Here is a 27,896-nt window from a genome sequence, read left to right as displayed (position 1 = left end):
AAAAGTAAAAGGAGAAGTGTGGAGGTATTAAACAAATGGGAAAATGAATTAAATATATGAAGATTATTATGTTATTATCATTATATATTATATGGAAAATAGTTAATAATTAATATATAATTACATCAAATAAGGTATTGTGTAAAAGTCAAAAAAAGAAAGCAAAAAAAGGAGTAACAACCATTTTTAAATGGGTAAATGGATGATATAATAGAACATAAATAATAGAAATAAGAAAGGTGTAGATATGAAAAATTAGGGGAATTAAAATAAAAAATATATAAGTAATAAATAAATAGAGTTACTCTACAGGCTGTAGACACACGCAGTAAAGTTAAAGTTAAAGTTAGGACCAGTTTAAATGTGTCACGGACACCGGAAGTATTGTTTTACCCTCAAGAAATTTCCAGTCAATCACTCCGCGGGGGCGCGCGTCACCTTTAATCTCGGGTTAGCTCTGGCTGACGTGCACGCGCGTCTCTTGACAGGTGCGCGCGCGCAGCTGGCCGCTTGCTCTCGGCGCTTGACAGATGGAGTTGGTTTGAGTCGGTCTCAGAGCTGGAAGCGTTTAGAAAGGGGGGATAAAAAAAAACGAGAAGAAATTCCGGTTTTTATCTGCAATGAGAGCCGAACAGTCTGAAAATGGGGAAAACTCAACGAACTCGGTGAGCGTAAAGACCGACGAGGCTGCTTTTAACACGATAACTGGCATATTTGCATCGGAATGCCTGAAGTGCTAGCACTAACCCCTAGTTGTGTTGTGTGGACGCAGCCAAACGTGCATTGCAAAATCTGGCATTTTGAAGTTGCCCCTCGATTTGTTTCATGTAAAGAAGAGATTTTAAAGAGTTTTAAAACATTTTCACACTTTTTAGAAAACGCTTATGAATTCGGCATACATAAGATATACTTTTATTTTTATAAGAATATATAATTGATCAACTGACAGTAAATTATATATATATTAAAAATAATTTGTTTGTTTGAGTTTTTTGGTTGAATCCAATAGCTAAATTATAGATGTGAGGCATTTATTTTTTTATATATAATAATGTAAATACAATAAGCAAATAATTCAAGTTACATTTTCAGATTTTTATTGGGACAGTTTGTGGCTCATGATGCTATCAAAACTTAATTTCATGAAATACCCCAGAGATATCATATGGATTTAAATCCTAAAGGATTTTATTTCTTATCAGAAAAAAAAGTTTTAATTTAAAAACATTTAATGATCATTTGGCTCAGCAGCCATCTATCGAATCTACTGATTTATAAATATAGGCTATTCTAATTATTCCGACACACAGAAAGTGAACCTGAATGATGCACTGGTAGTAAGGGTTTACATATAGTAGGATTTATGGGATTTTTTTGTATTTGTGTCTGACAATCTTGGTTCTGTAAGTCAGACGGATGACAACAACTGCATGGCCGTAAAGACAAATGAAAATTAAAATGTTCCCGTCTGTTTCCTGTTTGCTATTGACATAGGAAGTGTGTGTGACAAAGAGAAAGAGAGTAGGAGAGACCCAGGGCTCACTCGCCATGCTGGTGGCATGGTGAGTGGAATGATAAACAGAAGCCTGTGGTATCCATGTCAGCAGCCGAAAATAGAGGCAAACTAAGAGGGGTCTCAGATAGCCCCCCGGACTCCATATAAGTCTGGTCAGCTCGCTCTTGGCTTCATGTGTGTGTGTATATGTGTGTGTGTGTGATACCATGACATGTCCACCTGCTGTCAGGATGGCAGGCTTTATATAGCGCCTCTCGCTCGGCAGACCTGTGTTGTTTCTTTTTAGAACTTCACACGTCCGTGAGGTCAAAACACATGACGGCCTGTAAGCGTTTGTGTTCGCTAGTCTCAGTGTGGTTAATGACCCGTTGGCGTGTTCGGTGAGATGGCAAAAACATTGGTTCCACTGGCCTCAATAGGCCTTTTTCAGTGTTTTGAGTTTAACTTATAGGAAACGGTCGGCTAGCCACCGACACGAACACACATATCAAATACAAGGTGTCTATTCATGGACCAAAAACATTATTTAATGCTTCAATTTGTTAATATTAATAGAATAGGTTGATATTAAACTAGCCAGTTAGCATTTAACACAGTCCACCTACCACTTCTAAATCTCACTACATAATAATATCGACACATCTTGTTCGTTTAACCATTACACATTAAAGTATACCATCATAATTAGTCATTTGTCGGGGCATATGTGCCAGACTGTTTCTTGGTTAGGACCAGTATACTCCTGAAGCCTCTGCTGGTTGTCTGGTAAGAAAGTAAAGTAAATAAGGGGCAATATATTTTGGTCCATTTAATCATTTGTTTCCGACCGAGCCGATATGTGGGAGCTCACAGGCATGACAGGTTGCCGTTTGTCCTTCAAGTCCATATAAGCGTCTGTACGCCCTATGAATATCTGCTTATGTGGGTCATAGGCTGCAACTGAGGCACACGTAACTTCAGATACGTCATGGGCCTCGATTTGTTCCCACCAACAGTGGAACAAGGTGAACTATTTTATCGTCTTGTCACCACTAGGGTTAAATATCAAGGGGGGGAAAAAGATAAAAAGCAAGTTCAAAACCGTTTTAATCCAGTTAAGACTGTAATGATTCCCATTTATAATCCGGATCTAAAATACCACTTTATCACTAACCCAATCTCTACCACTGAGGAAATTAGCTGCTGTAAGTTTGACTGATTTTTATTTTTTTTGTGTGTGTGTGTCCGAACCTCTCCCTCAGCAGAGCGAAATGCTGATCAACCAGCTGAGAGAAATCACCGGCATCCAGGACCAACAGCTTCTCTACAGAGCTCTGAATGTAAGACCTGATGAAGAAATCAGCAGCAACGTTTAGCGTCCTCCTCGCCGTTGTGCAATGACACATTTGTGCAGTTGATTTTCTTCCTTGCAAGCCAATGAGTGACTTTTATACAGCAAGAGTATCCGTATCGCAGGCCTGAGATATTTACACAGTTTCAACATTATCCAAAGGGACTTTTGCAACAGAAAACAATTTGAATCTTTATTTTTTTCTGTTCCTGGACGGACAGTAAACCAGCCTGCTACTCAAAACTACTGTCCCAATTTACTTTCATGTTAATTAACTTAACTAAATAAGGCTTTTGTGTTTTAAATTTGACTCCCAATACAAATTAAATCTAGTAGAATTAGTGTTATAGCAATTTAAACTACAGAAAATATAAATACTGTGTGGAAAATGTTATCCAGTCCGTTGTCAGAACCACTCAAGTAGTGTTAAATGAACCCCACAGTGCCTGATTTCCACCCCAGTGCACTACTTATGTTTTGAAATATAACTGCACATGAAAAATCCCCAACACTCTGAGTTAATAGGAACCTTTAGAAAAGTGATAATTAGACAAACAAGTGCGATAAACAGATTAACTGACTGAAGCATCATCCAACCAGGCTGGCAGCAGGATTTTTGTATTGCTAAATCTCATGTGGACGCTACTAATACTCTTGTGCTCTCTCTCTCTTTAAGGCCAGTCAGGGTGACATCGGACATGCGGTTGGTCTGCTGACAACCCAGCCTGCAGAGGTTCAGGACCCTGGGGAACCACAGGAGTCGGGGACATCTGGAGAGGCCTGGGAGGGCAAGAAAGGTACACTGAGGACAGAAAAATCATGTGCACTCTTCTGACTGCATTCGTTTTATATTAAAGTAATTTTTGTATTTCAAAAAGAATACAATTTCACTCGAGGCTGGTTGTAACGCTTCCAGCACAAATGTCTCTCAAGTGTATTGTACTGTTTGTCTTTGTCTCTAGTTCTTGCACCGTTTGCATTGTTTTTGCATTGTCTGCATAAGCTTGCACATGTGCACTTTATACTCAGTGCTTTGTTTTGTACTTAGTCTTATGTCTTCATGTAGCTCCGTGGTCCTGGAGGAACATCCTCTCATCTCACTATGTACTCCACCTGCTACATATGGTTGAAATGACAATAAAAACCTCTTTAACCCTTTATGGGGCGAGTAACCATATGTGGTAACTTCCACACACATTTTAAATTGCGTCCCAGTGCCTCTCAGTGAGGTTTAGAAGCATGTGGTGTCGCCCGGACAATCGGAGAAGAGCAAGGAAATATTATCAGGTCAAATCAGGGACAGACTGCAAGGTCCACCTCTACATGAACATTGAGAATGACTGCTTGATTAGGTACCAAGAAGAAACAGCTTAATGTTGTGATAATGTGCATTTTAACAAGTGCCTGAACCAGCACTTATGTTCTAATGGTCTAAAACCCCCCCAAAAAATTGATTTTCTACATGAAGATGAACATTTTTGAAACATTTCACAAAAGGAAAAGGTCCTCTTATGGCCTGCAATAACACTCTAGGGTTGAAATTCTGAATTTCCAAGTATTTCAATGAGTATTTCAAAGGGTTAACCAAAAGTATCAGACTGATGAGGACAGTTAAGACATTTCAACGCCACCAATTTGCCAAAAATTATGCTCGAATGCTGTGTGCAGTTTGGGAAATTGAGGCACACTGCGGGATGAGGAAATTCCTTCCTCCCAGCGTAAAGTAAGATGTCAAAGCTGCCTTCAGGACGACAGTTAAGCTTGTTCCAGGACCATCTGTAAGCCATTTTAGGCATGAAATCCATTGCTGGGATCACTGAAACAACTTTGATCTCTTTTAACTCAGAAAAACTGATTCTCCACAAACTATCAATGAAATAAGGACCTTAGAGAAGAGGATGTCAAACAAGGGTTTTGCCATTAATGCAGCCGTCTTCAGTTGTCACACATACAGTAACAATAATTTTAACAATAATTATTGGGTCTCGACTGTCGCGTTGTTGTGTCTTCCTATAGATGAACTGCAGACCGCCATTGAGCTCAGCCTGCAGGAGTCCCACAATGCCCAGGAAGAGGAGAGAGAATTCCACAGGTACAGCGTCAGCCTCTTCCTTTTTAGTTTTTTTAGTTTCTGCTGAACTTCTTCGCCCCACAAACTTCCTAAAGGTTGCAGTTAGAGCTAAAGACCCTGGACTCTCAACAGAGGTCACTGCTGAGAGGTGCACAACAAAAAACATAGAAAACAAGTAGAAAATTTAACAAATTTTGCAAGTTCTGCATTTACAATAAGCCTGGTCTATCAATTAATCACTGATTGAAGCTAATTATCTTAATCATCTTATGAGAATTGCTCTGGGAATTACATTGCTAGACAGCCAGCCATGTTGGTCCAGACTGAAATATGTCAACAACAACTGGATGGTTTGTCATGTTTATGGTCCACCAAGAATCTAGGCCAAACAAGGCAGTGGGGATTACTTTCTTTCACTGAGCAGAAACGTATTATGTAGTCGCTATGTCGCTATATACCCCATACTCTTCTTAGTTTAGCTTTAACATTTTGGCATGTTAATGTGTAGGTAATCAACTTGGACTTCGGCATGTAAGCACACATTAAACACAGGTTTTATTATTGCGACCTATACACAGGCACGGGATATGGAATCTAACTGGGTCCAACTGTGTTTAATAGAGCTGTCAGATCGATGTTTTTTTTAAATGGTTATCTATTGTTCTGCAGGGCTCTGGAGGCCAGCGCAGAGGAAAACGCAGCCAGGATGAAGAGGAAGAGATGCGAAGCCCAGAGTGAGATGTGCAGCCCTGCAGACTGGATCCGCCAGGACGACTGGCCCGTGGGCATTCGCAACGTGGGGAACACCTGCTGGTTCAGTGCTGTCATCCAGGTGAGAACAAGAAGCTGCCAGTTCTGACGATTTTGATGGAAATTAATAACGATGGCGCAACTGTTGCTTCATTTACGGTGCTACCCACATACTTACTTAAAACAAATGTTACCACAATCTATTGTTGACCAATTTCCATAAAAATAGAATATAGAAATAAAATTGTAATGCAGTGTAATTTGGAGGGGGAACATTCAGAATTCTTACAAAGTAATGGACCCGTAAACATCATATTTTATTACCCTGTAGCTTCCATTATGTAGTGATATGGGATAAAAACTCTATTTCAAGGATTGCTCAAATCTGTCTTCTTAGGACAAGAAACTTGAACAGTAATTGTTATTATTTGTTTTATAATTTAGTTAAAATTGGAAATAGCCACAGTGTTTCTGTCACGTGTCAGAGATCTGTTTGTGTGAAGTTAAGATCTGACAGGCTGTTCTTTTGCTTCGGAAACTGGACACTTGCCTCGGTGTTAATTACAACACGTAGGTATTAGTTCATACAGAGGGAAATGTAAACAAATAAGTAAGGGGGGAAACGTGTCATACTGCACACGTTAACCGTGAGTATTTAACAAATTACTTACGCGGGATAGTCGGAAACATGTCGCACTTCACGAGGAAACTACTAAAATCCAACATTCATAACACTGCACAGTTCACACCTACTATGTATCCGTCTGTTCAAACTTCTGTTGCTCCTAAGATGCAAATAACTCTGTCACTTAGCTCAACAGACATTTATAGACTTCAAAGATTTGGTCTAGAGTCAAGTCTTGTTTCCTCCAAAATCTATGGAATATTTAGTGAAGTCGAGAGCAGTGCCCAACCTTTTTTTTTTTTATAGCATAAACAGTGTGAAGGAATCTCGCCTTTTCCTCAGTGCCGTGTCGTTCTGCGCCGTGCTAATAAAGTTAGCCATCAAAAGGGAAAACAGAAATGCATGGCCAAGTTCCTGCTAAATCTGAACACACAGTATTTCTCCGAGCTGCTAATTCTATTATAAGTCCATTCCGGACTGAAGCGCTATCAGGTGGCTCGGGCAGAAACCAGAGCCCTCACCGAGACGCACTGCAGGACTGTGTGGATAATTAAATAGCGAGCGATGTGAGAATAGAGCCGAGCGGAGGATTTCCAGTCCGTGTATGAAACGGGGGCGAGCGCAGGCAGTGATTGTTTGTTTGCTGAACTCAAGATAGGGCTTCCTCATCAGTTTAGAAGTCAAACCCCTCACAGGGAGGAGGAATAGCGAAACGAGGCGGTGTTGTGTTGCATACAAATGCAGTTCAAATGATTGTTTGTTGTGTGTTACTGCAGCCTCCCCCTAAAAAAAAGTCATCATGCTATCAGATAGAAGCTGAGTGACCACATGAATCAGCTGTCAGCTCATATTCCCTCTATTACCCATTGTGGTGTAAATTACAGTAAAACTGAGATAAGCCATAATTGAATTTCCTATTTCAATAGAAATGCATATCAAGATATTCATAAGTGCTCAGAAGGAGCTCGCATCGCCGCCGCACATGACACTTAAGACTAAGTGACTGCATTGAGTTTATCATGAGAAACACAGGTGTCCTGTAACAAATTGTTGTGGCATGTCTTCCTGGTAGCTTCAATAAAACTATTTGACATTCATGTCAAAAACAGAGATTGAGATAACTGTCTGTGCTTACAGCGTGGCCCACGCTATTTTACCCGGGCCCAGTTTTGTGAAATCTACGAATTGTCACCTAAATATGATAAACAACCATATTTTAAATGGTTTAACACAGTGATTCCCAATCTGGGGTACGCGAAAGAGTTGATTCTGAACTCAGCCTGATTACATTTTGAAACTGAAAAAAACGGATAATGGGTTGTTTTCTCATTTTCTGATTCTCCACCTAAATGAAAAATCAAAAGACTGCTTTTCATGTGAGTCAATTATGTTAATATCTAGATTGTAGGACAACTGGCTTTGAAGCTATGTATCAGTTTGCTGCTAATGTAGCTATAGCGCTAGGTCCCCTAAATAAGAAAGACACCGATTCCCTGAAATGTCTGATATGATGATCTAGCTATACTCGCTACAGTTATTTACCCTCCAGAAACAAGAAAATCTCGTTCTTGATTGGGTCTTTAAATTATGTCGTCAACAATTCTGATAACTTTCTGTCATTTGAGCTGTCAAGTCATCAGTCTGAGGTAAACTAGGTCTCCCTTCTAACCACCAAAAATGGATAAATGGCTAAAACAGATAGATTGCCCTTCCAGAGAGACCTCAGCTGCTGCCACCAGTCAACCCACAGGCGAAAATGCACATGCCAGCGACAACAACCCAGGCTATTCCTCAACTTCTATATCTAACTTTGACCGGGATGCTAGAAGCAGTGCAGATGTGGCTAGCGAAGCTGCTAGCATAGCCACGGACAGCGATGAGGAGTCTGAAGTGCGTGACAGTAGGGGGGTGCATGGCTGGAGGTCAAATGTCTTAAAGGGTACGGGGCTGTGAAAAGTTTGGGAACCACTGGTTTGACATAAAAAATGGTAAATGAAAGTTGGACTGTTGCACCTTTTCTTTACTAAAAAGCGAAATGTTGTCGCGTGGGGGCAGTATTCTAGGTTTCCTCTTCAAAATTTCAACTTTCACAGTTTAGATTAATGCTGTTTTGTTTTCACGTTGCAGTCACTGTTCCACCTGCCCGTCTTCAAGAGGCTGGTTCTCAACTACCATCTGTCTGAGCGGCTACTGGAGAAGTGTAAGAGCCATTCAGTGAGTAAACTAGCGTCACTAGCGCAGCGATCGACCGTCGCCTCGTCTTGTTTTTGAGGTGCACGATTAGCGGGAGGTGGGCTACGCTCACGAGCCGTGTTGCGGGTGTTTATGTTAACAGGACAAGAGGAACATAGCTTTCATGCAGGAGCTGCGATGTCTGTTTGCCCTCATGGTGGGCTCCACGCGCAGGTTTGTGGATCCTTCTGCTGCGGTGGAGTTGTTGCGAGAAGCCTTCAGGACCAGTGAGGCCCAACAGGTAGAACACAACCTGAATAAAGATGTACTCTTCATGGCCTTCGCACTTGCTCATATTGTTCTTACTGTGTTAGACTCAGTGGACACATTCAGCAACTCGTTATCATCTAGTTTTCATGATATGTGTAGCCTCTGCATGAGTGTTGCTGAGATGCTTTGGTAGAAAAATAATGCTCCTGGTGCCGTGTGAACGAATGGATGGAATAAATGCAGAGAGAGAATTTCCCCATGAAGATCATTATAGTAAAATATTTAGGCTTGCACGTCTTTCAGCTCATGTCCAGCTAGGGATCTTCTCACGGTGCATGATAATAACGTGCAGAGGTCAATTACGTTCTCCAGGTTTTGCTGTAACTTCCACCAGAGTGTCAGTTTATATGGTTTCAACCTAATGTCATTATCTTTCTCAGTAAATTCACGGCAAAACATTATTTGCAGAGCTTGCTCAGTTGACATGGAGAGAGCTGTGTTGCCTTAGTGCAGGCCTGTAGTCGTGTGGAACCTGCTTATCTTAAACTGACTCAGAGCCAACAATGTCGAGTAGAAAATGTTCCTGTAGTTCTTTTAACTTCCTTCAATAGTTCCATTTACTTTAACGTGCATTACAAAGGATTGAATCACAGGAAAAGAAGAGAAATTTTCTATTTTCTTGAACAATTTGTCCATTTCAGGACGTCAGTGAATTTTCCCACAAACTCCTTGACTGGTTAGAGGATGCATTTCAGCTGGCTGCCAATGGAAAGTAAGTCATATGTTAACATTTTCCCCATAAATATTTAATTTAAAGTCTCATTAATTAACGTCACGTTTTATTTTTTTAGCAAAGCAGAAGACAAACAACATAACCCCATGGTCCAGCTCTTCTATGGTACCTTTGTGACAGAAAGAAGACATGAGGGTATGAGTTCTGTACTCATTTTTTTTTGTAGTGGTGTCATTTAACGGTATGAATTCTGTTCCTAATCACTCGACTGTGATTGTGTTTAGGTAAGACGGTATGTAACATTGAGCAGTTTGGCCAGTACCCTCTGCAAGTCAACGGATTCAACAACCTTGATGAATGCCTAGAAGGCGCTATGGTTGAGAAGGAGATCGAGTCACTACATTCAGAACACAACGTCACACCTGGCCGTGAGGTGAATAATTTCATCAACTAACAATAGAATAGAAATACATGCATGCAGTATGTTGATGTGCTAAGGAACTCTGTGCTCTCTCTTGGTTGCAGAGATGGTTCAAAAAGCTACCGCCAGTCTTGACATTTGAACTTTCCAGATTTGAATTCAACACCCAGCTCGGGCGCCCTGAGAAGATTCACAAGAAACTGGAGTTTCCTCAGATCATTTATATGGACAGGTGAGTTTAAAAAAAAAAAAAAGGAGGAGGAAGGGGCAGTCTCTACAGGGGGTGTGTGGATTCAAAGGACGGTTCAAAGGAAACCAGCGCTGCATAAATTTACAGCAGGCCTGACTGACAACTTGATGCATTCAGAGCGCTGCTTGTATGTAGAAGGGGAGAAAAGAAAATATGTAAATGTTTCGGGAAGTCTTACATTCATAATCAGTTTTGGGGATTGCTGGATTTTTATGTGCACAGATATCTTCACAAAAACATAGACCGGACACACGAGAGGAGGGGAGAGGTGAAAAAACTCAAGGAGCAGCTTGCTCTCCTACAACAAAAACTTGAGTGGTAAGTCACCTGACAACTGGGATACATCAACATTTGAAAGGGGAACTACTGTTTTTTTTACAACATGGACCTTATTTCTGTAATAAAATACAATCGTTTACTCACCCATATAACTTTTGTGTAATTTGTAGTCCTTCGGGTGATATTTAGATCTGCGTATATCCATATAATGGGAGTGACTGGGGCACCGAAACTGTGCTGGTCAATCTACCCTGGATGATAATAACAGGTAACTCCGAACTAACAAGGAATAGCACTAGCGTATCATAACAAAATATTGGTGAAATGAACGAGTTTCGCGGCAGATAATGCGTTATTTAGAGGCTCCGTTTCGGTGCCCCATTCACTCCCATTATATGGATATACGCAGATCTAAATATCTCCCGAACGACTACAAGTTATATGGGTGAGTAAACGATCGTATTTTATGCCAGAAATAAGGTCCAGGTTGTAGAAAACAGTAGTTCCCCTTTAAGAGAACAGATCTTGGTGCAACTTTTTCCATGTGTCTTTATTCACAGTTATAAAAACTATGGCTCGGGACCGACCAAGTATCCTCTGGCCGACATGCTCCAGTTCGTGTTGGAGTTTGCTACCACCAAGCCGACAAGTGTTTCCCCGGCTGAAGACCCCAGACTGGCTGCATCTTCACCGACTCCTGCAAGCCACCCCCTCAGTGAAACCATCTCCAAAGACAGGTGTTTTAATCGTTCTACTTTCTAAATTGGAGATCGCTGAATGAATCTTACAGTTTGCCCTCTGAAGTGAACACTGGACGAACTTCCAACTTCTTTGCGCTTTCTTCAGTGAACCCGAAGAAGCAGATTCATCAGAGGACCTGGTTTCCAGTGTTTCCAGTTGCCAGCGGACTCCCATATACAAGCCGTTCACCCAGTGCAGACTCCCCATCGACTACCCCCCGCATCCAGCCCCGCACAGTATCACCGAAGAAGAGCTGCACTTTGTTAAGACCTGCCTACAGCGCTGGCGGACTGAAGTAGAAAATGACATAAGTGGTATGCTAATGGAAAAAACGCTCACACTGACCTTGCTTTAAACACAGTTATTAGATTCAGATTTATTCCTAATGCCTTTTTTTCTTCCACTCCATTCAGACTATACAAGTCTTTACATGCTTAGGCTGCCTCAGCATGATGGAATTTGTTATTTAGCTGCAAAATACTCCACTATATTCACTTGACAGTAATGAACTTTGTCCCCAGACTTGTCGCACACTCATCCTGCACTGCTCTTCTTCTGGCACTTTGCTTCAATGAAATACCTGGTATATAAATATAAATACTGCAGGTGAAGAAAGAGCATCAGCATACCGTGCATGAAAATGCCACTTCACTAGCCCAGAGCTGCGCACCGGCACAAAAATAGAACAATCCTATGTTTCTCAGCTGACTGTGACTCATGCCAGTCCCAGACAATAGATCAGTATATGTTAATAGTCGAGTTGAGTCATAGTCTGCTCAATTAAATACCGGCTGGTGACAAACTTTCTCATTACAGGGCAAAAACATTTCAAATAAAATGCAAATATATTCAGAAGAGGAAAATAATTGTTTCTTTTGTTTCCCCCTTTCTTGTGTTTGTTTGTGTGCCAGAGCTAAAGGCCAGCATCGAGAGGCTCTCCCAGACGCTCGAGGGCATGTACTCAGACAACACTCTCTGCCAGGTAGGGCTCGCACTCGCCCTAATTTACTCTGACAAGCTGCAATTCAATTACATATTTAGCATCTACAGCCGTGGAAAGTGCGTTAGATCCGGGATCAGATTATTCCTTCGCTGATCTCCATCAGGAAAAACACAATGTAATATATACTGCTCAGCAGAATACAAATAACAGCAGGTCAATTTAAGGTTATACTGCAGTTAATTGAGAGCTGCAGAGTCCACTCAGAGTGTATGGATGATATGTTCTCAGGTGCCATACAGACTCCATGCAGTGCTCGTCCATGAAGGCCAGGCGTCGGCAGGTCACTACTGGGCTTACATCTACGACCACGCTAACCAGCGCTGGATGAAGTACAACGATATAAGCATCACCGAGTCGTCGTGGGAGGAGCTTGAGCGAGACTCCTTCGGGGGCATGACCAACGCCAGCGCGTACTGCTTAATGTACATCGATGACAGGCTACCCCAACTTATCACAGGTACGACGACGAATGGATTTCACTTGGCGAGTAGTAGAGCAAAGTGGATGCATGGAGAGCAGAATTTAGGATTGATTGGGCCCAAATTAGTCTGATTAAGAGTAAAAACGTTGCAACAAAACACAAATAATTCTTGTGAATTATAGAAATTCTGCTCTCTAGTCAGTGTTTTTTGTAAAATTGCTCCGTCTCTGCAAACCTGATATTTAACAGAGGCCATTATATAATGTTTTAAGTCATTAAGTGGGTTTTATTTACCCCTCACTCACCCAGAAGACACAGATGATGAGACAGGCCAGGTGCTGAAAGGCATGGACTCCCTGCCGCCCGTCCTCAGACGCTACGTCCAGGAGGACAACCGCTGGTTCCAGCAGGAGCTCAGTGAATGGGAGGAGCAGTTCTGCCAGACGGCCACCCCGCAAGAGGAGTCCACAGCCTCCGCAGAGCCCCCGAGCCCCGGTCAGGACAACGTGCAGCAAGCAGCCGTCGAGCCAGCCCCCCAGTCGGGACCCTCCGCCGAAGAGCTGGAGCAGGGAGCTGCTTCGGAGCAACAGGCAGATCCGGAAGCAGAGAAGGACGCAGAGCCCGATGCCAGAGAGAAGCCTGAAGGTGAAGTTTCTATAAGTCTGCACAAAACTACTTCACATTTCTGAAATGCTTTATTGAGCTTAAGTTTAAAGCTCCCATATAAAGAACTGGTTCCAATAAATACAAATAGATGACACAGATATTTTTGGGAATGTGGACATGGTGTAAAAATGTGCAGTAATCAATGAGGTTATCAGAAAGGGAGCAATATTATGCAAGAAATAATCCCAAGAATGGCAAATTTATTTGTTATATCCAGTGCAAGCGACTCTTAGTAGAGTTAATCCAAAAATACTTGTACTTCCTGGTAACATGAGCTGAGTATTTACATAAAGAGCGTCAGTTATCAAACCCATGTTTGCAGCACTTGTATCTGACTTCCTGCAGAGCTCTCTATTCTCATTAGAGAGATGTCTGCCAACGCACAGTGGCACAGGCTTTATTATTGCTTTAAAGAAATCTAGCCACAGTAGATGCTCCAATTACACAGAATATTCTGCAAGTAACTCTGCAAAACAGTGTTGTTTTTCCATGCACGTGTTGACTCACAGCCTCTCTCTCTCTTTTGACCCCAGAAGAATCAGAGTTATCGCCACCACCACCACCACCACCACCACCAGAGAGCCCTGGCTGCCAGCCAGGCGACACCAGCAGCGCAGCAGTCGCTGACGCTGACACTGACACCCCGAGGCCCAGCCAGAGCTCCACCTCGGCCGAGAAAGAGCTGCAGAGTCAGGTGGGCAAGTCCGCGACGCCCTTCCCAACCCCTCCTCCCGTAGAATATGGGTCAGACTTTCTAGGCCACGAAAATAAAGAGTGTACATCTGTGTCAAGGATCCCATTTCAGTGCTGGAGATTCAGGCTTAATGTCAGGCCAGGTCGTAGAGGACTGTACAGATAAAGCAAATGTCAAGAGTAATGACTGCTGTCGACTTCAGTGTTTGATAGTCAGTTGCTTGTTCAGCAGTACATGTGTTATTTTTGTGCTCATAATATCTTGACTACCGGTGCAACTGTTAATCTGTAATCTGGTCTTTCTACTCATCCAACTGACGAGATATAATAAAACCAGCCGTTTGTTCAGGAACTGCTCATCAGTCAGGTGTTTCACAATTAGCTCCGCACTTGTTCCTCAGTAGATACTGATTTTCTTGTGAGTATTGTAAAGAGGTAGCTGGAGGCACACAATTCAATCTCTGTAATAGACATTTAGGGTAAAAGCAAAAGACTAATTTGATATAAAAGATAGAGGGAATGAATAATCATACGTATTTTGTCAAATCTTTCTTTGTCAGACTCCTGGCCCCGATGCAGAGCTCACTAATCAGTCACCGTCCGACCCCCACGTGGAGAAGGACGATACGGAGGGGTCGCCTTCAGCTTCAGGCCCTGAAGCTGAAGGCGAGCCGGAGGCTTCCAGAGAGGCTCCTGAGCATGAACGTGAACACGAAGCGGGGCAGGGAGACGAGGAGCAGCGTCAGGAGGTCCCGGCTAGACAGCGACAGCCTGAGAACGAGGTCTCAGAAGTGGAGATTCCCAACGTGGGCAGGATCATGGTGAGGGCTGACGCCGATGGATACAATGAAGAGGTACGTGTCTTAACGGGATAACACTGGAATTTATGGTTATCGTTAACAGTGACAGTAAAATCTGGCAACACGTTACATTTCTTTTTTTTTCCTAGATGATGCTGACTCCAGCTATGCAGGGTGTCATTATGGCCATAGCCAAGGCCAGACAGATTTTTGATAAGGAAGGTCCTGAGGCTGGCCTCATCAAGGTACGATCGTTTCTTGTGTCTCACATCAACGCTAAACTGAATACATGATTGATCTACCTCTTTTGAGCAGTTATGTCTTTGCTGCGTATTATTTTTAAGGACCTGTTTGCTACAAGTCAACTGTAGACTTTGTTGATATATCATGATTAATAGAGCCTCTTAATATTAGCATTTAAGAAGGTTTACTTGACTCTTGGCTCATAAAATCCAGTATTCTCAAGTTATAATGACAACAAGACAAGCGTTGGTCAGTATTTTTTGAGGGCATTAATAAAATTCCCCGCGATTCTTTCAGGCCTTCCACGAAGAGTATTCCCGCTTGTTTGAGCTCTCCCAGGAGGAGACCACCCCCCAGGAGGACGCCCGTCTGCAGCACTCTCTGGTCTACTTCTTCCAGAACAAGGCGCCCAAGCGAGTTATTGAGAGGACGCTGCTTGAGCAGTTTACCGACCGCAACCTCAGCTTCGACGAGAGGTGCACACAGATTAACAGATAAATGTGCTCTTGACGTGTCTGTTTGAAAAGTTTTATAATGAGAATACAAATGAGCTATTGTCACACTGTGGGATGAAGATCAAGATGCCTTGGACGTATATTTAAAAAATAATTGTGAGGCTAAAAGCATTAGCTGCTAAGATAAAGTTTGAGAGGCCCTGTTGCAGCACTTTACGCAGGCTGCATAGAAATACAGCATGCATGTGGCGCCATCTAGTGTCCAGAGCAGAGACCTGTAAGTTGCTGTAAGGATGTTCAGTGTTGCTTAACTTCTATGTGTTGTTTTTGCACATACAGGGCCATCAGTATCATGAGGGAAGCCCGATCCAAGCTGCGCCTCATTAAGCCAGAAGATATGGACATGGATGAATACCTGGTACTGTCTGTTCCCGTAACAGACGCAGTGTTTCCCGCTCCTAAAACTTCCTTCATTATTTTTGTGTTTTTTTTGGGATAAATCTGTCTCAACTCCCGATTATATTCTAGTATAAATTAAGGAACACACCAAGCATCGTCAGCTTGTAGATGTAAAACAGATTTATTTGCGATATCTATTTAAAAAATGTAATCAAATTCATCTGATATGAACTTAGAAACCAAACACTGGAGGCAGAATTTGAAATGTCACCTCATTCTTGCCAAAAAAAATCTTGCGCAACAACCGCAGAAACAGGTACGACGTATATTATCAACCGCTTTACGGTCACAGCACTCCATACTTTATGTTCAGTATATCGTGTCAGTAATCTGTTTGGACCTGCATGGTTGGAATTTAAGCAGGGAGCGTGTGAACCCGGTGACATTTGTCCGCACTGGAATGAAAACTATGCATGTTCCAGCATGACGAGACTGAGACGGGGGAACCTGATTACCAGTCGCAGGCTGGAGTTAGACGCTTTCTGTTATGATAAGGATGCTGTATAAACTTAAGTAACGATAATAGAATAATAAATCAAGGCATCTGTCACACGCCTTCCTGCAGCTGCAACTGCATGCTACTGTCCTGCTATTTTAGGAAGTTATTCAGTTCTTTTTTTTTTTAATGTCTCTAAAGTTTTATGTCCCAAGTGCAAAGCAGTGGGTGTAAACGGCCAAAGAGGGCCAAACTACATGAAAAAGCTTGGGTTCGGGTGTTGTCAAGTGGAAACTTAAAAGGTCGCCGCACTGTTGTGAGCTGTGTCGTTCTGTTTGTTCTCTCGCAGCAGTGGCACGATGACTACAGGCTGTTCAGGACGGTGTTTGTCTACCTGCTGACTGGACTGGAGCACTACCAGCATGGGAAGTAGGTGTCAAAGACTCACCACAGCGCTACGTGTGCAAGCATGAGCCTGATCATTTGAGTTGCCTTATAAAGAATAAAACACAGCTGATGATCTTTCTACACTGTGGATTTCAAAATACATCTTTAACTCCTTTAATTGCTCTTTGGGTGCATTTTAAATAATAAGTTTCAAGACTGTGAATCCACGTGTTTATGATTAGTTTTAAACATCCAGCTGACTGACTTAGAGCCCTGCTTATTTGAAGACGCTGCACGTGTCCCTCGAGCAAAAGTGGCCGCTGTATTTTTGGCTGTGCTGACGTAGCGACTGTTGCCTGTGCTGCAGGATGCGAGAGGCGTTGAACTACTTGGCTCACGCGTACGAGACCAACTCCGGCCTGCTGAGGAACGGAGAGAAACGCGGCGTGGACAAGTCTCTCATTGCAGTTTACAGGAGGAAGTGTCTCGCTGTGAGTAAGGCAGCCGTGTCGTTGGTTAAGGTTAAGGAGTGAACTTACACAGCAGGTCTGCTTTTGTATTTTGTCCCACACTCTCTGAAAGGACATTTCAGAATCATAGCAGTCGTCCTCTGGGAACTATCTGTGTCCATCTGCCATTACGTGACATCCGGCCAAAAATATCTAAATCAGCAATGTCCATATTTAGTTTCTATTTGTGGCAACGCTAAAAAAAAAAAAAGGTTTTAGACAAGTCAACATGTTCAAGATGTAGGAATAACTATTCAGGATAAGTTGAAATGAAAAGCTGCTTTGTCTGCATCCCTGTGGAGTCCAGTTTTACTGGTGAAACGGTTGTTGGCAAGCTAGAATTTAGCATCATACTCTCTGTTTGTACAAAATATGCTTCTTCACTGCAGAAAAATGCAATAAAAAAGACAGTTAAGTGCAACGAGTGAATAGCACCATCACATATTTTGATTTTAAGGTCAATTAAAGGCTCTAGTCATTTTATTTAATGCACTAGACAACTGTAAATATAACTCCTATACTAACTCCTATAGATATATCTGTGTGAATTCACTTATGAGACAATAATAATCTCCGTCTTTTTCCCCCCTGTCGTCCTCCGTGCAGGCGCTGAACGAGAGCGCGTCCCGACTGTTCTGCAGCGGCGAGGACAGCAAGGTGGAGGAGGGTGTCGCCATCATGGACGAGGCCGTCATCCCCTGTCTCCACCTGATGAGCCGGGACTCGGCTTTAGCCCAGGAAGACCGGGACACTATGGAGAGCATCCGCAGCCACTGGTGCTGCTGCCTGGGCCAGGACATGGACGGTGAGAAAGATGGTTTCAAACGTCCACTTATACCGGTTAACATGACAACTTAAGGCCAAAGAAAAACTCCTCAAACTCATCCTTTGTGTTCAGACTCTCTGCAGGTGAAGCTGGGGGAGCTGCTGCCCAGGGTTCTGGACGGTTCAGCCGAGACAGTGTTGCTCAAAGACCCACCCAAAGTCCACGTCAGCCAGGCCCACGACCTGTGCAGTCGCCTGGCGGCTGTCATGGAGTCCATTCACAGCACATCAGTAGTTGCTGTCAAGTAAAGCCCTGAAAAAACAAAAAAACAACAACAAAAAAAAGCAGCAGCCCGTTTGAACTGTGCCTCTCAACTGCAAGCAACTTGGCTGGTGGATGGTTCTGTGTCTGCGCTGACGGCATGTAGGATTGAGGCAGCATTCAGTAGCTGTAGGCACAATTCAGTTTTATCTGCTGGTTTGGCATTGCACATGATTTTTATTTTTTGTGTTAACGTAGTAAGCTGTAAGCGCTTGTTGTGGGTGAAAAAGGGATCAGGAAGAGCCGTCGCCATATGAATACATGCTCATTATGAGAAATTAGCATCATTTTAACCCAAAAGCCTCAACGGGCTTCAAAACGATCAAATTTCATCCTCTGTATTCTTCAGTAGAAGCATTTAAACGTGTCCTCTGCCTGCCCACCTACTGTACAAACAGCACATAACAGCCATAAGGCGCCTTAAAGGAGCAGCAGGTTATGCAAAAGAGGCCCTAAAGGTCTCAGTCCTCTTTCTTTTTGTCTCCTGCAGAACTGGCAGCACAAATGTAGGTATTTAACGGCCACGCATCACTTAACGCCTACATGTTTTAGACTTAAATACACATTTACGGCACAAGCTGTAACGGTTTATACAACTATAAGCCAGTCCACCTCACGTGTGGCACTCACCAGCAAGAGCAACGAAGGAACCCGCTTGCAGCAGAACAATGAAGCGTTAAATTCTGATTGGCACTCTGAAAGGTTCATACTGCATATGGACATGTTTGACCCACCGGCTAACTTGTTAACTCTTGTCAACTGGCGACAATTGGGCCGTCGCTCAACTCTGCAGGACGTGACCAGACTGAATGGTGTTTGTTGTTTGTGTTGCTAAGCAGTGTGAATGCACAATGAGGCTTTTTATAGGGCTTAAAAAACACTGGATTCATGTTTATTAGATTTCTTTTTTAAATAAATAAATAAATAATGTGTTTTATATTACTTCGTAATTTTCCAAAACAGATTTTTAGGAAATCTAAACTAGAAAGAAATATATCTGCAGCACTATTGCGTGCACAAATTGACAGGGTGTCCTTTACAACTTTATGAACGAGCTCAGATCTCAATACGTTTATGCTCTGGAACTAGAAGCAAGCAGCAGCTAGATGACAGCGCCCTGTGGTACCGCACCTTTGAGAGTCCAGGTGTGCCTTTTCTCCCTTTGTGAAGGGCTCTTTGTAAACCATGTAAACCATGAAAGCAAAACACATGGCACGAACAAGAGATGAAATGCCATTTTTATCGTGTCCCACATGCAAAACAGTATCATGGATGAATCAGCCGAGTCTGTGTTTTCTAACATTTTCTTGGATGTAAAGCCAATTCCTGGCCGCGGTTGTTTTCCACTTGTTCTCCAGGATGATACTCAATAAATGTTTTAAATACTCTCTGTACACTCCCTCATCATTGACCGTCTTCACCTGTGTGTCTTTCTAACTGCTGTTTCTGACGCTTTTTTAACTATCATCTACACGCTCACATACGTCTTGCTGCCTTGCCGCCATAAACGCACATAATGCACCATTTTACCAGAGTTTCAATAACATGACACTGTATATTTGTGATCCGTTTTACAATAAAGTTTCTATTGTTGATCCTTAAATCTTTTCTGCTGTATTACCATTTTCCTCCTCTTTTACATCGATAGCTTACGTGGCATTGCCTTTGTTATTACTTTTCTAGGAGTCCTATGAAGGTGAGTAAATGTTTGTGTCACTAAACTGAACATCAGATTGTTTTAAATTGTGTCTTCTATAGATTCTGGTTGACAGCAGAGCCATAATACAGCTAGCTTGTTTTGTTGTCCTAGTGAGTTAATACCCACCACCAGGAGCCATGAGCAGTGTGCTGAATGTCCCAAAACAGGCTCCGGATGCCGAGGGGGATGGATTACAGACACTAGGTGGGACACAGTTACCTGTTTATTAAACAAGTCATTATTTTTCTCAACCTACTTTGGACTAGGACCAGTGTGTTTTATCACTTTATCACCAGATGAAGATTTGGTGCCCGTTTGATTAATTTGCTGTTTGTTTGATGGAATTATTAACTTTATTAAGGGAAAGCTATTCTTTTTCTTTGAGCCACAAGAATGTGAGTTAACGTTTGAGTAACAAAACTTCACATAAGAGTGTATTTTGCATAAAAATGGACCATGAGCAGTGTTATCTATATGTCACGCCAACATCTGGTCGGTAACAGGCACAAGTCAAGCAGGTTTCTGGTTTCCTATTTAAACCTCAACTCCCCACCGGTCCCTTAGAACTGAAGAAGCTACTCAGATGAGTGGCAAAGTGCCTTCAAGAAACTCTACAAGTCCGGTTCCCTTTCTTTAACATTTTTGGATGTGGTGTTATCTGTAGATCCTGGCTGGAAGCTGCACAATACATAACTAATGCGTCCTCTGCAGTCAAGAGAAGCTTGACTGGTACTGGTGTAACATTAGACGGGGAGCTGTGAAGTAGTGGTAAGAGGTGCAGCTTGGGACTGAGGGGCCCCAGGTTCGCCTCCTGCCGCCGTGTCCATGGCTGAGGTGCCCTGAGCAAGCATCTAACCCCCAAATGGCTCCCCGGGCACGGCCCTCAGAGGCTGCAGCCCACTGCTCCACAAATGGATGGGTCAAACAGCAGGAGCATAATTTCCACATTGCGGGACAATTAAAGGTTTATCAATGCATTATATATTATATGGATTATCAGTGCATATAATACAGGTACATACACAACGAAATGCAGTTTGACATTGTGCAGAAACGCAGAAAGTGCTAAATTAACCCAACAATAGTCAACAAGCCACGACTATTGTATTAAATCAAACACACTACCATCCCACAGTAAATGTTAGACTTAGACTTAGATAAACTTTATTGATCCACAAGGGGAAATTGCTTGGTTACAGTAACTTAGTTGTACATAAAAAAAACACACTCTTAAGAACCTCAGATAAAAAGAAAAGATTAAATTAAATAAAATAGAAATAAAAAATAAGTAGAATAATAGAAATAGTATAAGCCAAAATGTACAAATTATCATATTAGCATATGAAGAAGAAACAGAGAAGGAAGAATATAAATTATATATACAGGGTAAGGCGTAAGGTGCAGTAGTTCTGGTGGAATATATATATATACTGTGTATATATTTTTGTATTTTTGTATTTTATATATCTGAGAGCAAGTTCTATAATTTCTATATTTTATTTTATTTTATTTTATGCGTAACAACACCAAAGCAAATTCCTTGTATGTACAAACATGCTTGGCAATAAAGTATTTTCTGATTCTGATTCTGATTCTGAAATAAGTATTTTACAATAACAGTAAATAAAACATGTAATACTAATATATAGATTGATAAATGCATTATATATAGTATGTATATATGCCTACTTTTATTATTTCCCTACTGTGCTTTTATTTTGAAGGCAACACGCCCAACCGGAAGTGCTCTTTAAAGGGTTTTAATTTGCCACACCTTCCGCTCTGCTCTCTGGTCCGCAGCAGACACACACACACACACTCACAGCCCGAACCTGAGGAACCGTGAGGCGGCAGGTGAACCCGGCAGCGAGGAGAACGATAAACGAAGGAGGAGGAGGAGGAGAAGGAGAAGAAGCACCCCGCGGGACGGTGAGGTATGGCGGAGAGCAGCAACGTTACAGACCCGGGCTCTGCTGCTGGAGCGGAACGGAGACGTTGCTGATAACCGCAGCAGCAACAGAAGAGCGGAAGTTGCTCAACCAAAACATTCGCAGCGGCTCCGTGCGGACAGCGTTCATTTATCGTCTTCGGTGCGTGGAGAGAGGACGGAGTTTGTAATTCAGAAAGGTAAGACATAAAAAAAATGGGGTTTTAAAACTTAAAACTTAGCTGCATAACTTAACCGAGCTAGTTAGAAATAGACTAGTTAGCTTAGTTAGCTAGCTAGGATATAGTCCTGTGTTATGTCTGTATGCTCTAGGGATGAGTTTAGATTATTTTAGTCTTAATTTTTGCAGCAAAATCTTTATCCAGAATTGTTAACATTTCCTCTCTGCCAGCTTTGCATTGACTAAAATACCCAAAGCACTGCGGTAGGTTTAGCTTTCTTTCAGCTTAACGTGTGGTAAACGGATCCTGCTAACTTAACACTGTTCTAAATATACACTAAATATGCCAAGAGGGGTAAAGGTGCACTCATCTTTCCCTGCAGGAGGACCGGGATTCCCCTAACTCCACTGGCACTTCTTTAAATTAATTTAAATAAACTTATAAACAGGAGCTTATAATTGATTGCTTCATAGGATGAATGCATTTGCAGCTTCTGCATGTTTGTACTGTAATTTATTGAGGTTGCATGCTCAGTGCCTAGATGTGTCATTGTTAAAATACCTTCATAAAAGATTGCATTTGACTAATTTTTATTTGACAAAGTACATATCTGAAAATTTAATCTAGCAAGGAAAAGATTCCTTGCGCGTGATTTAATCAAACAGGTTTATCAGACCTAGTGTGGAGTAGCTGACAGACAGAGTTTGTACCCCGCCAGGTGCCATGAGCAGTGAGCTGAACGTGCCCATGGGCTCCCCGGCCCCAGGGGTCTCGGAACAGGTCCCGGACAACGGCGGGATGGACTACAGGGACTGGGTGCGTCGCAGTTACCTGGAGCTGGTCAGCTCCAACCACCACTCCGTGCAGGCGCTGTCCTGGAGGAAGCTCTACCTGAGCCGTGCCAAGCTGAAGGCCTCGAGCAGGACCTCTGCGCTGCTCTCTGGATTTGCAATGGTGAGCGTCCGTGTGGTTACATATATATATTTTTTTTTATTTTACAAGAAAGGCAGTGGTTTATTTTCACTCTTAACCACAAATCTTGCATGAACTAGATATCCAACCGCAGTGCGCTTCTCACAGTACTTCAGGAAGGAAGTCGTTTAAAGTTTCCTGTTTGTGCGTTTAAGATGGCATTGTTGGCTGCTGCACAGCGACCTTAATGTTTACAGGCTGTCCTCTGGGTTACATTTTCTGACAAATCACATTACGATGATTTACAGCATTCCCTCTGGGTACTCCAGCTTCCTCCCGCCGTCCAAAGACATGCTCGTTAGGTTCACTGGTGATTCTAAATTGGCCGTAGGTGTGAGTGTGAGTGTGAATGGTTGTCTGTCTGTCTGTGGTAGCCCTGTGATAGACTAGAGACCTGTCCAGGATAAATGAATGCTTTACAGTGAAGCATGTTGACACAGCTTTCTATAACTCAGCAACTGCCAAATATAGATCACGTTTCTATTTCTATAAAATGCCGTCTTTAGCTGTAGAAAGAAACATGATATTTATCTCTTAGATCGGATGTATGGTGGTTGAATTATCTCCCTGAGTATTTACGTCCACAGTATCTCTGTTTTTCAACCGAGAACAGTTGCTCACAAGAAAAGTGTTGCTTTCCCACCCGAGAGTTTAAAAGTGTTGGGAGTGCCTGCAGAAGAACTCGCAAGTGCCTTGGATTCCTCAAATAGCTCCCCTTTCTTTGTAGTTTAAACATGTGAGACATCGCCTCAAGACACCGGGAGAGTTAGAAAAATAGCCAAGTTTGTTGTTACTTGTGTCCCCCGTTGCAAAGTACATATGAAATTGCATTCTTTTCAAAAACTCTGTGCGAACTAAACTAATCCCTGTGTAAATAATAACTACACGACAGACGTGCGTGATGTTTTACAAGACTCGGGATGCTGCTGCAGCTGATACTTGAGACTTAAAAAGATTTGAAGGACTTTAATGAACAAATCGGTGCAGATTTTGACACAAAAATAAAATGGGTGCAGACATCAGCCGCGCTTGTAACGAATTTGAAACAACACTTTAAGCTAAAGCATCCCGCCAGTCTAAGGAAATTGTATCTTTGAGGGGACGATGATCACAAAAAAATCATTATTAAATTCTTTGTCTACGAGTCAACGACGTTGGTTTTAAAATGTAATCTCTGCTTAAGTAGTTTAGAGAATTTACATTAATTTGGGAAGAGGCTAGGATTTGGAGCAAGATGGATTCTGCTGAAAAGGGGACACCGCAGAAAATGAAGTAGCACATGTGTCTGTGATGGTTCTTAGTCATCCAGGTCACTGTATATCCGAAAACAAAGCTAAAACAAAGACAGGTCTAGAAGACTGGTGGACTGAGACACCATAATTTACCTCCAAAAAGTTAAAGTACTATCTACAACTTGAGTCTGGATTTTCTGGCTTTTAATGGCTCGTTACAGTATCATTCATTGAGGGGGGAAAAACTGGATAAAAACTTGTTCTTTCAATTGCAGGCAAATGTCAGGTTGTTACAGACTCTGGTCATGTGAGTTTCATGTGGGCGACACCCACAGATGTTCCAAATAAAACTTAAATTCCCCTCCAGTCAGTTGGAACTGAAGAAGACACTTGGACGTGTTCATGAAAGCCTAACAAGTATATACGTGAACTGGCCTTTGAGCTAATTCTTGCCAAGTGTGAATTTGCGAGACGCTGACGCTAACATATATTAACTTGAATATTCATATATGTCATAGGTGGCCATGGTTGAGGTGCAGCTGGAGACGCACTACGATTACCCCCATGTGCTCCTCATCGCCTTCAGCGTGTGCACCACCGTGCTGGTGGCGGTGCACCTCTTCGCCCTGCTGATCAGCACCTGCATTCTGCCCAACGTGGAAGCCGTCAGCAACATCCACAACCTCAACTCGGTCAGCGAGTCGCCCCACGAACGCATGCACCACTACATCGAGCTGGCCTGGGGTTTCTCCACGGCCCTGGGTATCCTGCTGTTCTTAGCGGAGGTTGTGCTCCTGTGCTGGATCAAGTTCCTGCCCATGGACTCCGAGGAAAAAAAGCCAACCCCAAAGCCCGCGCCTGTGAAGAACAGTGGCTGGCAGGCCGCGCTGGCCTCCACCATCATCATGGTCCCAGTGGGGATCATTTTCGTGCTCTTCACCATTCACTTCTATCGCTCTCTGGTGCGCCACAAGACGGAGCGCCACCACCAGGAGATCGAGGAACTGCACAAGATTAAGGTGCAGCTGGACGGTCACGAGAGAGGCCTTCAGGTTGTGTGAAAACATGACGGCAGCTTTAAAGACTTCCCTTAGTGTCACATATTTATCAAGCCTTCTCTACCTTTTTTGTTCTGGTCATTGTTGATGCCTCAGACTCGTGAGCAGCCAGCTTTAAAGCTTGTCACTTGTCACATACGGACAGCCAAAACCTGTCGGAAATGCTAATTTATTCCTTTACGGTAAAGTCGTGGTCTAGGATTTGTGCGGTAACTTTCGTGATTTAGAGCTGTAATCTATGTCGGTCAAGGATAATGTTAAAAGGTTTACTGAAAAAAAGGGCTATTATGTTCTGTGTGCCATCTGTGTGTCTGTTTTTAACGGAAGCGTCGGGTGCCAATAGTGATTCCGTTGTTGATATGGTGCCATGTCGGCACAACGCCCCTGTGAGCTCACAAAATCGCTTTTTGAATCTCTTATCTAACTTATGAGGTTTCCCTGAAGTTCAGATCATTTGGCGAGTGCGATCGCTAAGCATTAAAAGCCACAAGGTAAAAGGAATCATGAGCTCCTTTATGCTATATAATAGCATTTTTCTACAAGGGGAAAAACAAGTTGAATTGTGCTGACGTGAGCTCCGGCCGGCAGGGGGAGTGGGGAGAATGTGGAAATTATTTAGGTTCCAGGTTTCTCTTTTTTTAGCCGTGCTTGCATTTATAAAATCTGTGCTCAGCCAAAAAATATTTGTTAAAGAGGGAGCCTCTCTAACTGCACTTAATCCAGCTGTTTAATTGAACTTCAGTACTAATATCTTAGTGCCACGTTAGTGTCTATAGTCTTAATTAAACTGACTTTGGTGTCAAACTGTGCCAAAGTTTGATGCTAATCTCATAAGAGATTCAAAAAGATTCAGATTTGTTAAGCTGTTACTTGATTCAGAAGCCCAACCCTCATTTATTATGCGGTGAGCGCAGTCCTCACTGTTCAGCCTTCACATAAATAACTAAGCTGGCTGTTTTAGCTATTTTTTTTTAACAGCTGAGAATCACCGCGTATCTCACCACAAGTGACTCGGTGTACGTTTCACTCTATTCTGACTCATTGAGGGTATTTCTATTTCTAAGGGTGGATTTGAAGCAGCGTGGTGAGTAAGTGTTGCTATGTCTTAAATAACCAGTTTCACTGTTAAATATTGGCATTACTGTGTTTTTACGTCCCAAACTTTTGCAGCAGCTGCAAGCGTTTTGTCATTTTTGCTTCCTTCCTTCCTTCCTTCCTCCCTTCAAATAGCTTTTACTGTCTTAGTACCGTGACTTGGAGCCGGTGTAAAAGGTGTCAAGCCGGTCAACTCTGCATACTGATGCTGCTTAAATATGAATGTGTTTACTGTCCAAATATAGTTCTGCCTTACAGAATTATTGCCTTTTAAGGATTGCTGTTTCGCTAAAGGTCATAATAACACAAGCACATCTCTTGATGGATGGAAATGGCTCAAATGGCGGAAGGAACGGTCTAATTGAATTTGAGGGCCGAATACTGTGACCTCCAGTTTATGGAGACGTGCGGGTCAACTTAAACGAGCGTCGGCAGTTCCTTAAGACGAGGTCAGATTATGTTACTGTGTTTTAAGGACGGAAAATGTACAAACTTGATACCACATTCCAAATGAGATGACCGACCAAAGTGTTGCTCAGTTATTTCTCGTTGTTTCGTTCTTTCTTCTCAGACAAAAGTGCACTTGTAGTTTAGCTGTACACTGAGCGAGTGTTGGGGTCTTATCGGAGGATGTCTTGCTTTGTCTCGTGTCTGTTCATTTGTGCTTCTTAAATGATTACTGCGGAGGTCACGGAGACCTGTTTTGGAAGATAACAGGCTTCCAAAATAAATAAAAATTAAAAAATTAAAGTACTCATTGTGTCTTCTTTGTCTACAGCCATTCAGAAGTGTGTTAATTGTGTAGTACTTGTATTTTCAGCTTTTTGACTAATGATTGTCAATTAGAAAACTAGTAAAGAAAATTAAAATATGCGAAAGTTTTCAACTACTATTCAGCTGGTTGCAATGAAATCTTGTTTTAAGACATTCATGATCCCCAAAGATGTGCTCCAGCATCCCTGCAGCCCTCCAGAGGACAAGCAGTTACAGAAAATGAATGAATGATCCTCCATGGTTTTATTGATGGGTAATTTTTCTAGCTTTCAAGTGAACACACCGAAGCAGTGAATGTTGGTTTTGTGCTGTACATTCTGTACGAAGTATTCTTTACCAACGTATTTGCTGAAGATATAGCATGTCAATGTTGTCTTTAAAACTTGTTCTCTGCCCCCAAATGGTTTAATAACTTTTACAGCTCATGCAGCTTTAACTTAACTTCATTAGGTTTGTTTAAAAGTTCAGAGTATATAACTGCAAAACAAACAATGCTATCAACAGAAACTTGTTAAGTCCTAATTAGGGTTAGCATGCTAACAAGCTGGACTAAAATAACCGAGCATTGCTGTTAAATATGGTACATGTTAGCATGCTAATAAGCAAAACTTATGTAAAATAACACAACACTTATGCTAAA

At 42.3% G+C, this 27,896-nt stretch overlaps 2 protein-coding genes across 2 annotated transcripts; both read left to right on the top strand.

The window, feature by feature from the left end:
• Positions 1-620: 620 nt before the first annotated feature.
• On the top strand, positions 621-19,861 carry usp28 (ubiquitin specific peptidase 28; the record flags this gene model as incomplete). Its single annotated transcript, XM_084565542.1, has 26 exons — positions 621-665; positions 2,758-2,835; positions 3,523-3,667; positions 4,863-4,938; positions 5,587-5,749; positions 8,420-8,506; positions 8,628-8,765; positions 9,436-9,506; positions 9,586-9,662; positions 9,752-9,900; positions 9,993-10,120; positions 10,361-10,456; positions 10,978-11,154; positions 11,264-11,472; positions 12,070-12,140; positions 12,390-12,618; positions 12,892-13,227; positions 13,782-13,942; positions 14,502-14,795; positions 14,891-14,986; positions 15,282-15,460; positions 15,779-15,857; positions 16,684-16,763; positions 17,089-17,212; positions 17,837-18,035; positions 18,129-19,861. 26 exons carry the CDS (start codon positions 621-623, stop codon positions 18,302-18,304), a joined length of 3,663 nt encoding a protein of 1,220 aa, XP_084421668.1. The 3' UTR covers positions 18,305-19,861.
• Positions 19,862-21,770: 1,909 nt separating this feature from the next.
• On the top strand, positions 21,771-27,780 carry orai2 (ORAI calcium release-activated calcium modulator 2). The gene is made up of 3 exons (XM_084564637.1): positions 21,771-22,143; positions 22,844-23,079; positions 24,848-27,780. The coding sequence occupies exons 2-3, from the start codon at positions 22,849-22,851 to the stop codon at positions 25,388-25,390; spliced, it is 774 nt and encodes a 257-aa protein (XP_084420763.1). The 5' UTR covers positions 21,771-22,143; positions 22,844-22,848; the 3' UTR covers positions 25,391-27,780.
• The last annotated feature ends 116 nt before the right edge of the window (positions 27,781-27,896 follow it).

The sequence above is a fragment of the Chelon labrosus genome (assembly GCF_963514085.1).
Source record: "Chelon labrosus genome assembly, chromosome: 17".
Taxonomy (NCBI): Eukaryota; Metazoa; Chordata; class Actinopteri; order Mugiliformes; family Mugilidae; genus Chelon; species Chelon labrosus.
Note: the sequence above shows the minus strand (reverse complement) of the source record. Positions and strands in the feature narration are given on the sequence as shown.

Coding starts and splice junctions, on each gene's coding strand:
- orai2 (XM_084564637.1), top strand. CDS start 22,849: ATGAGCAGTGAGCTGAACGTGCCCATGGGCTCCCCGGCCCCAGGGGTC. Junction 23,080..24,847: donor TGCTCTCTGGATTTGCAATG/GTGAGCGTCCGT, acceptor TATATGTCATAG/GTGGCCATGGTTGAGGTGCA.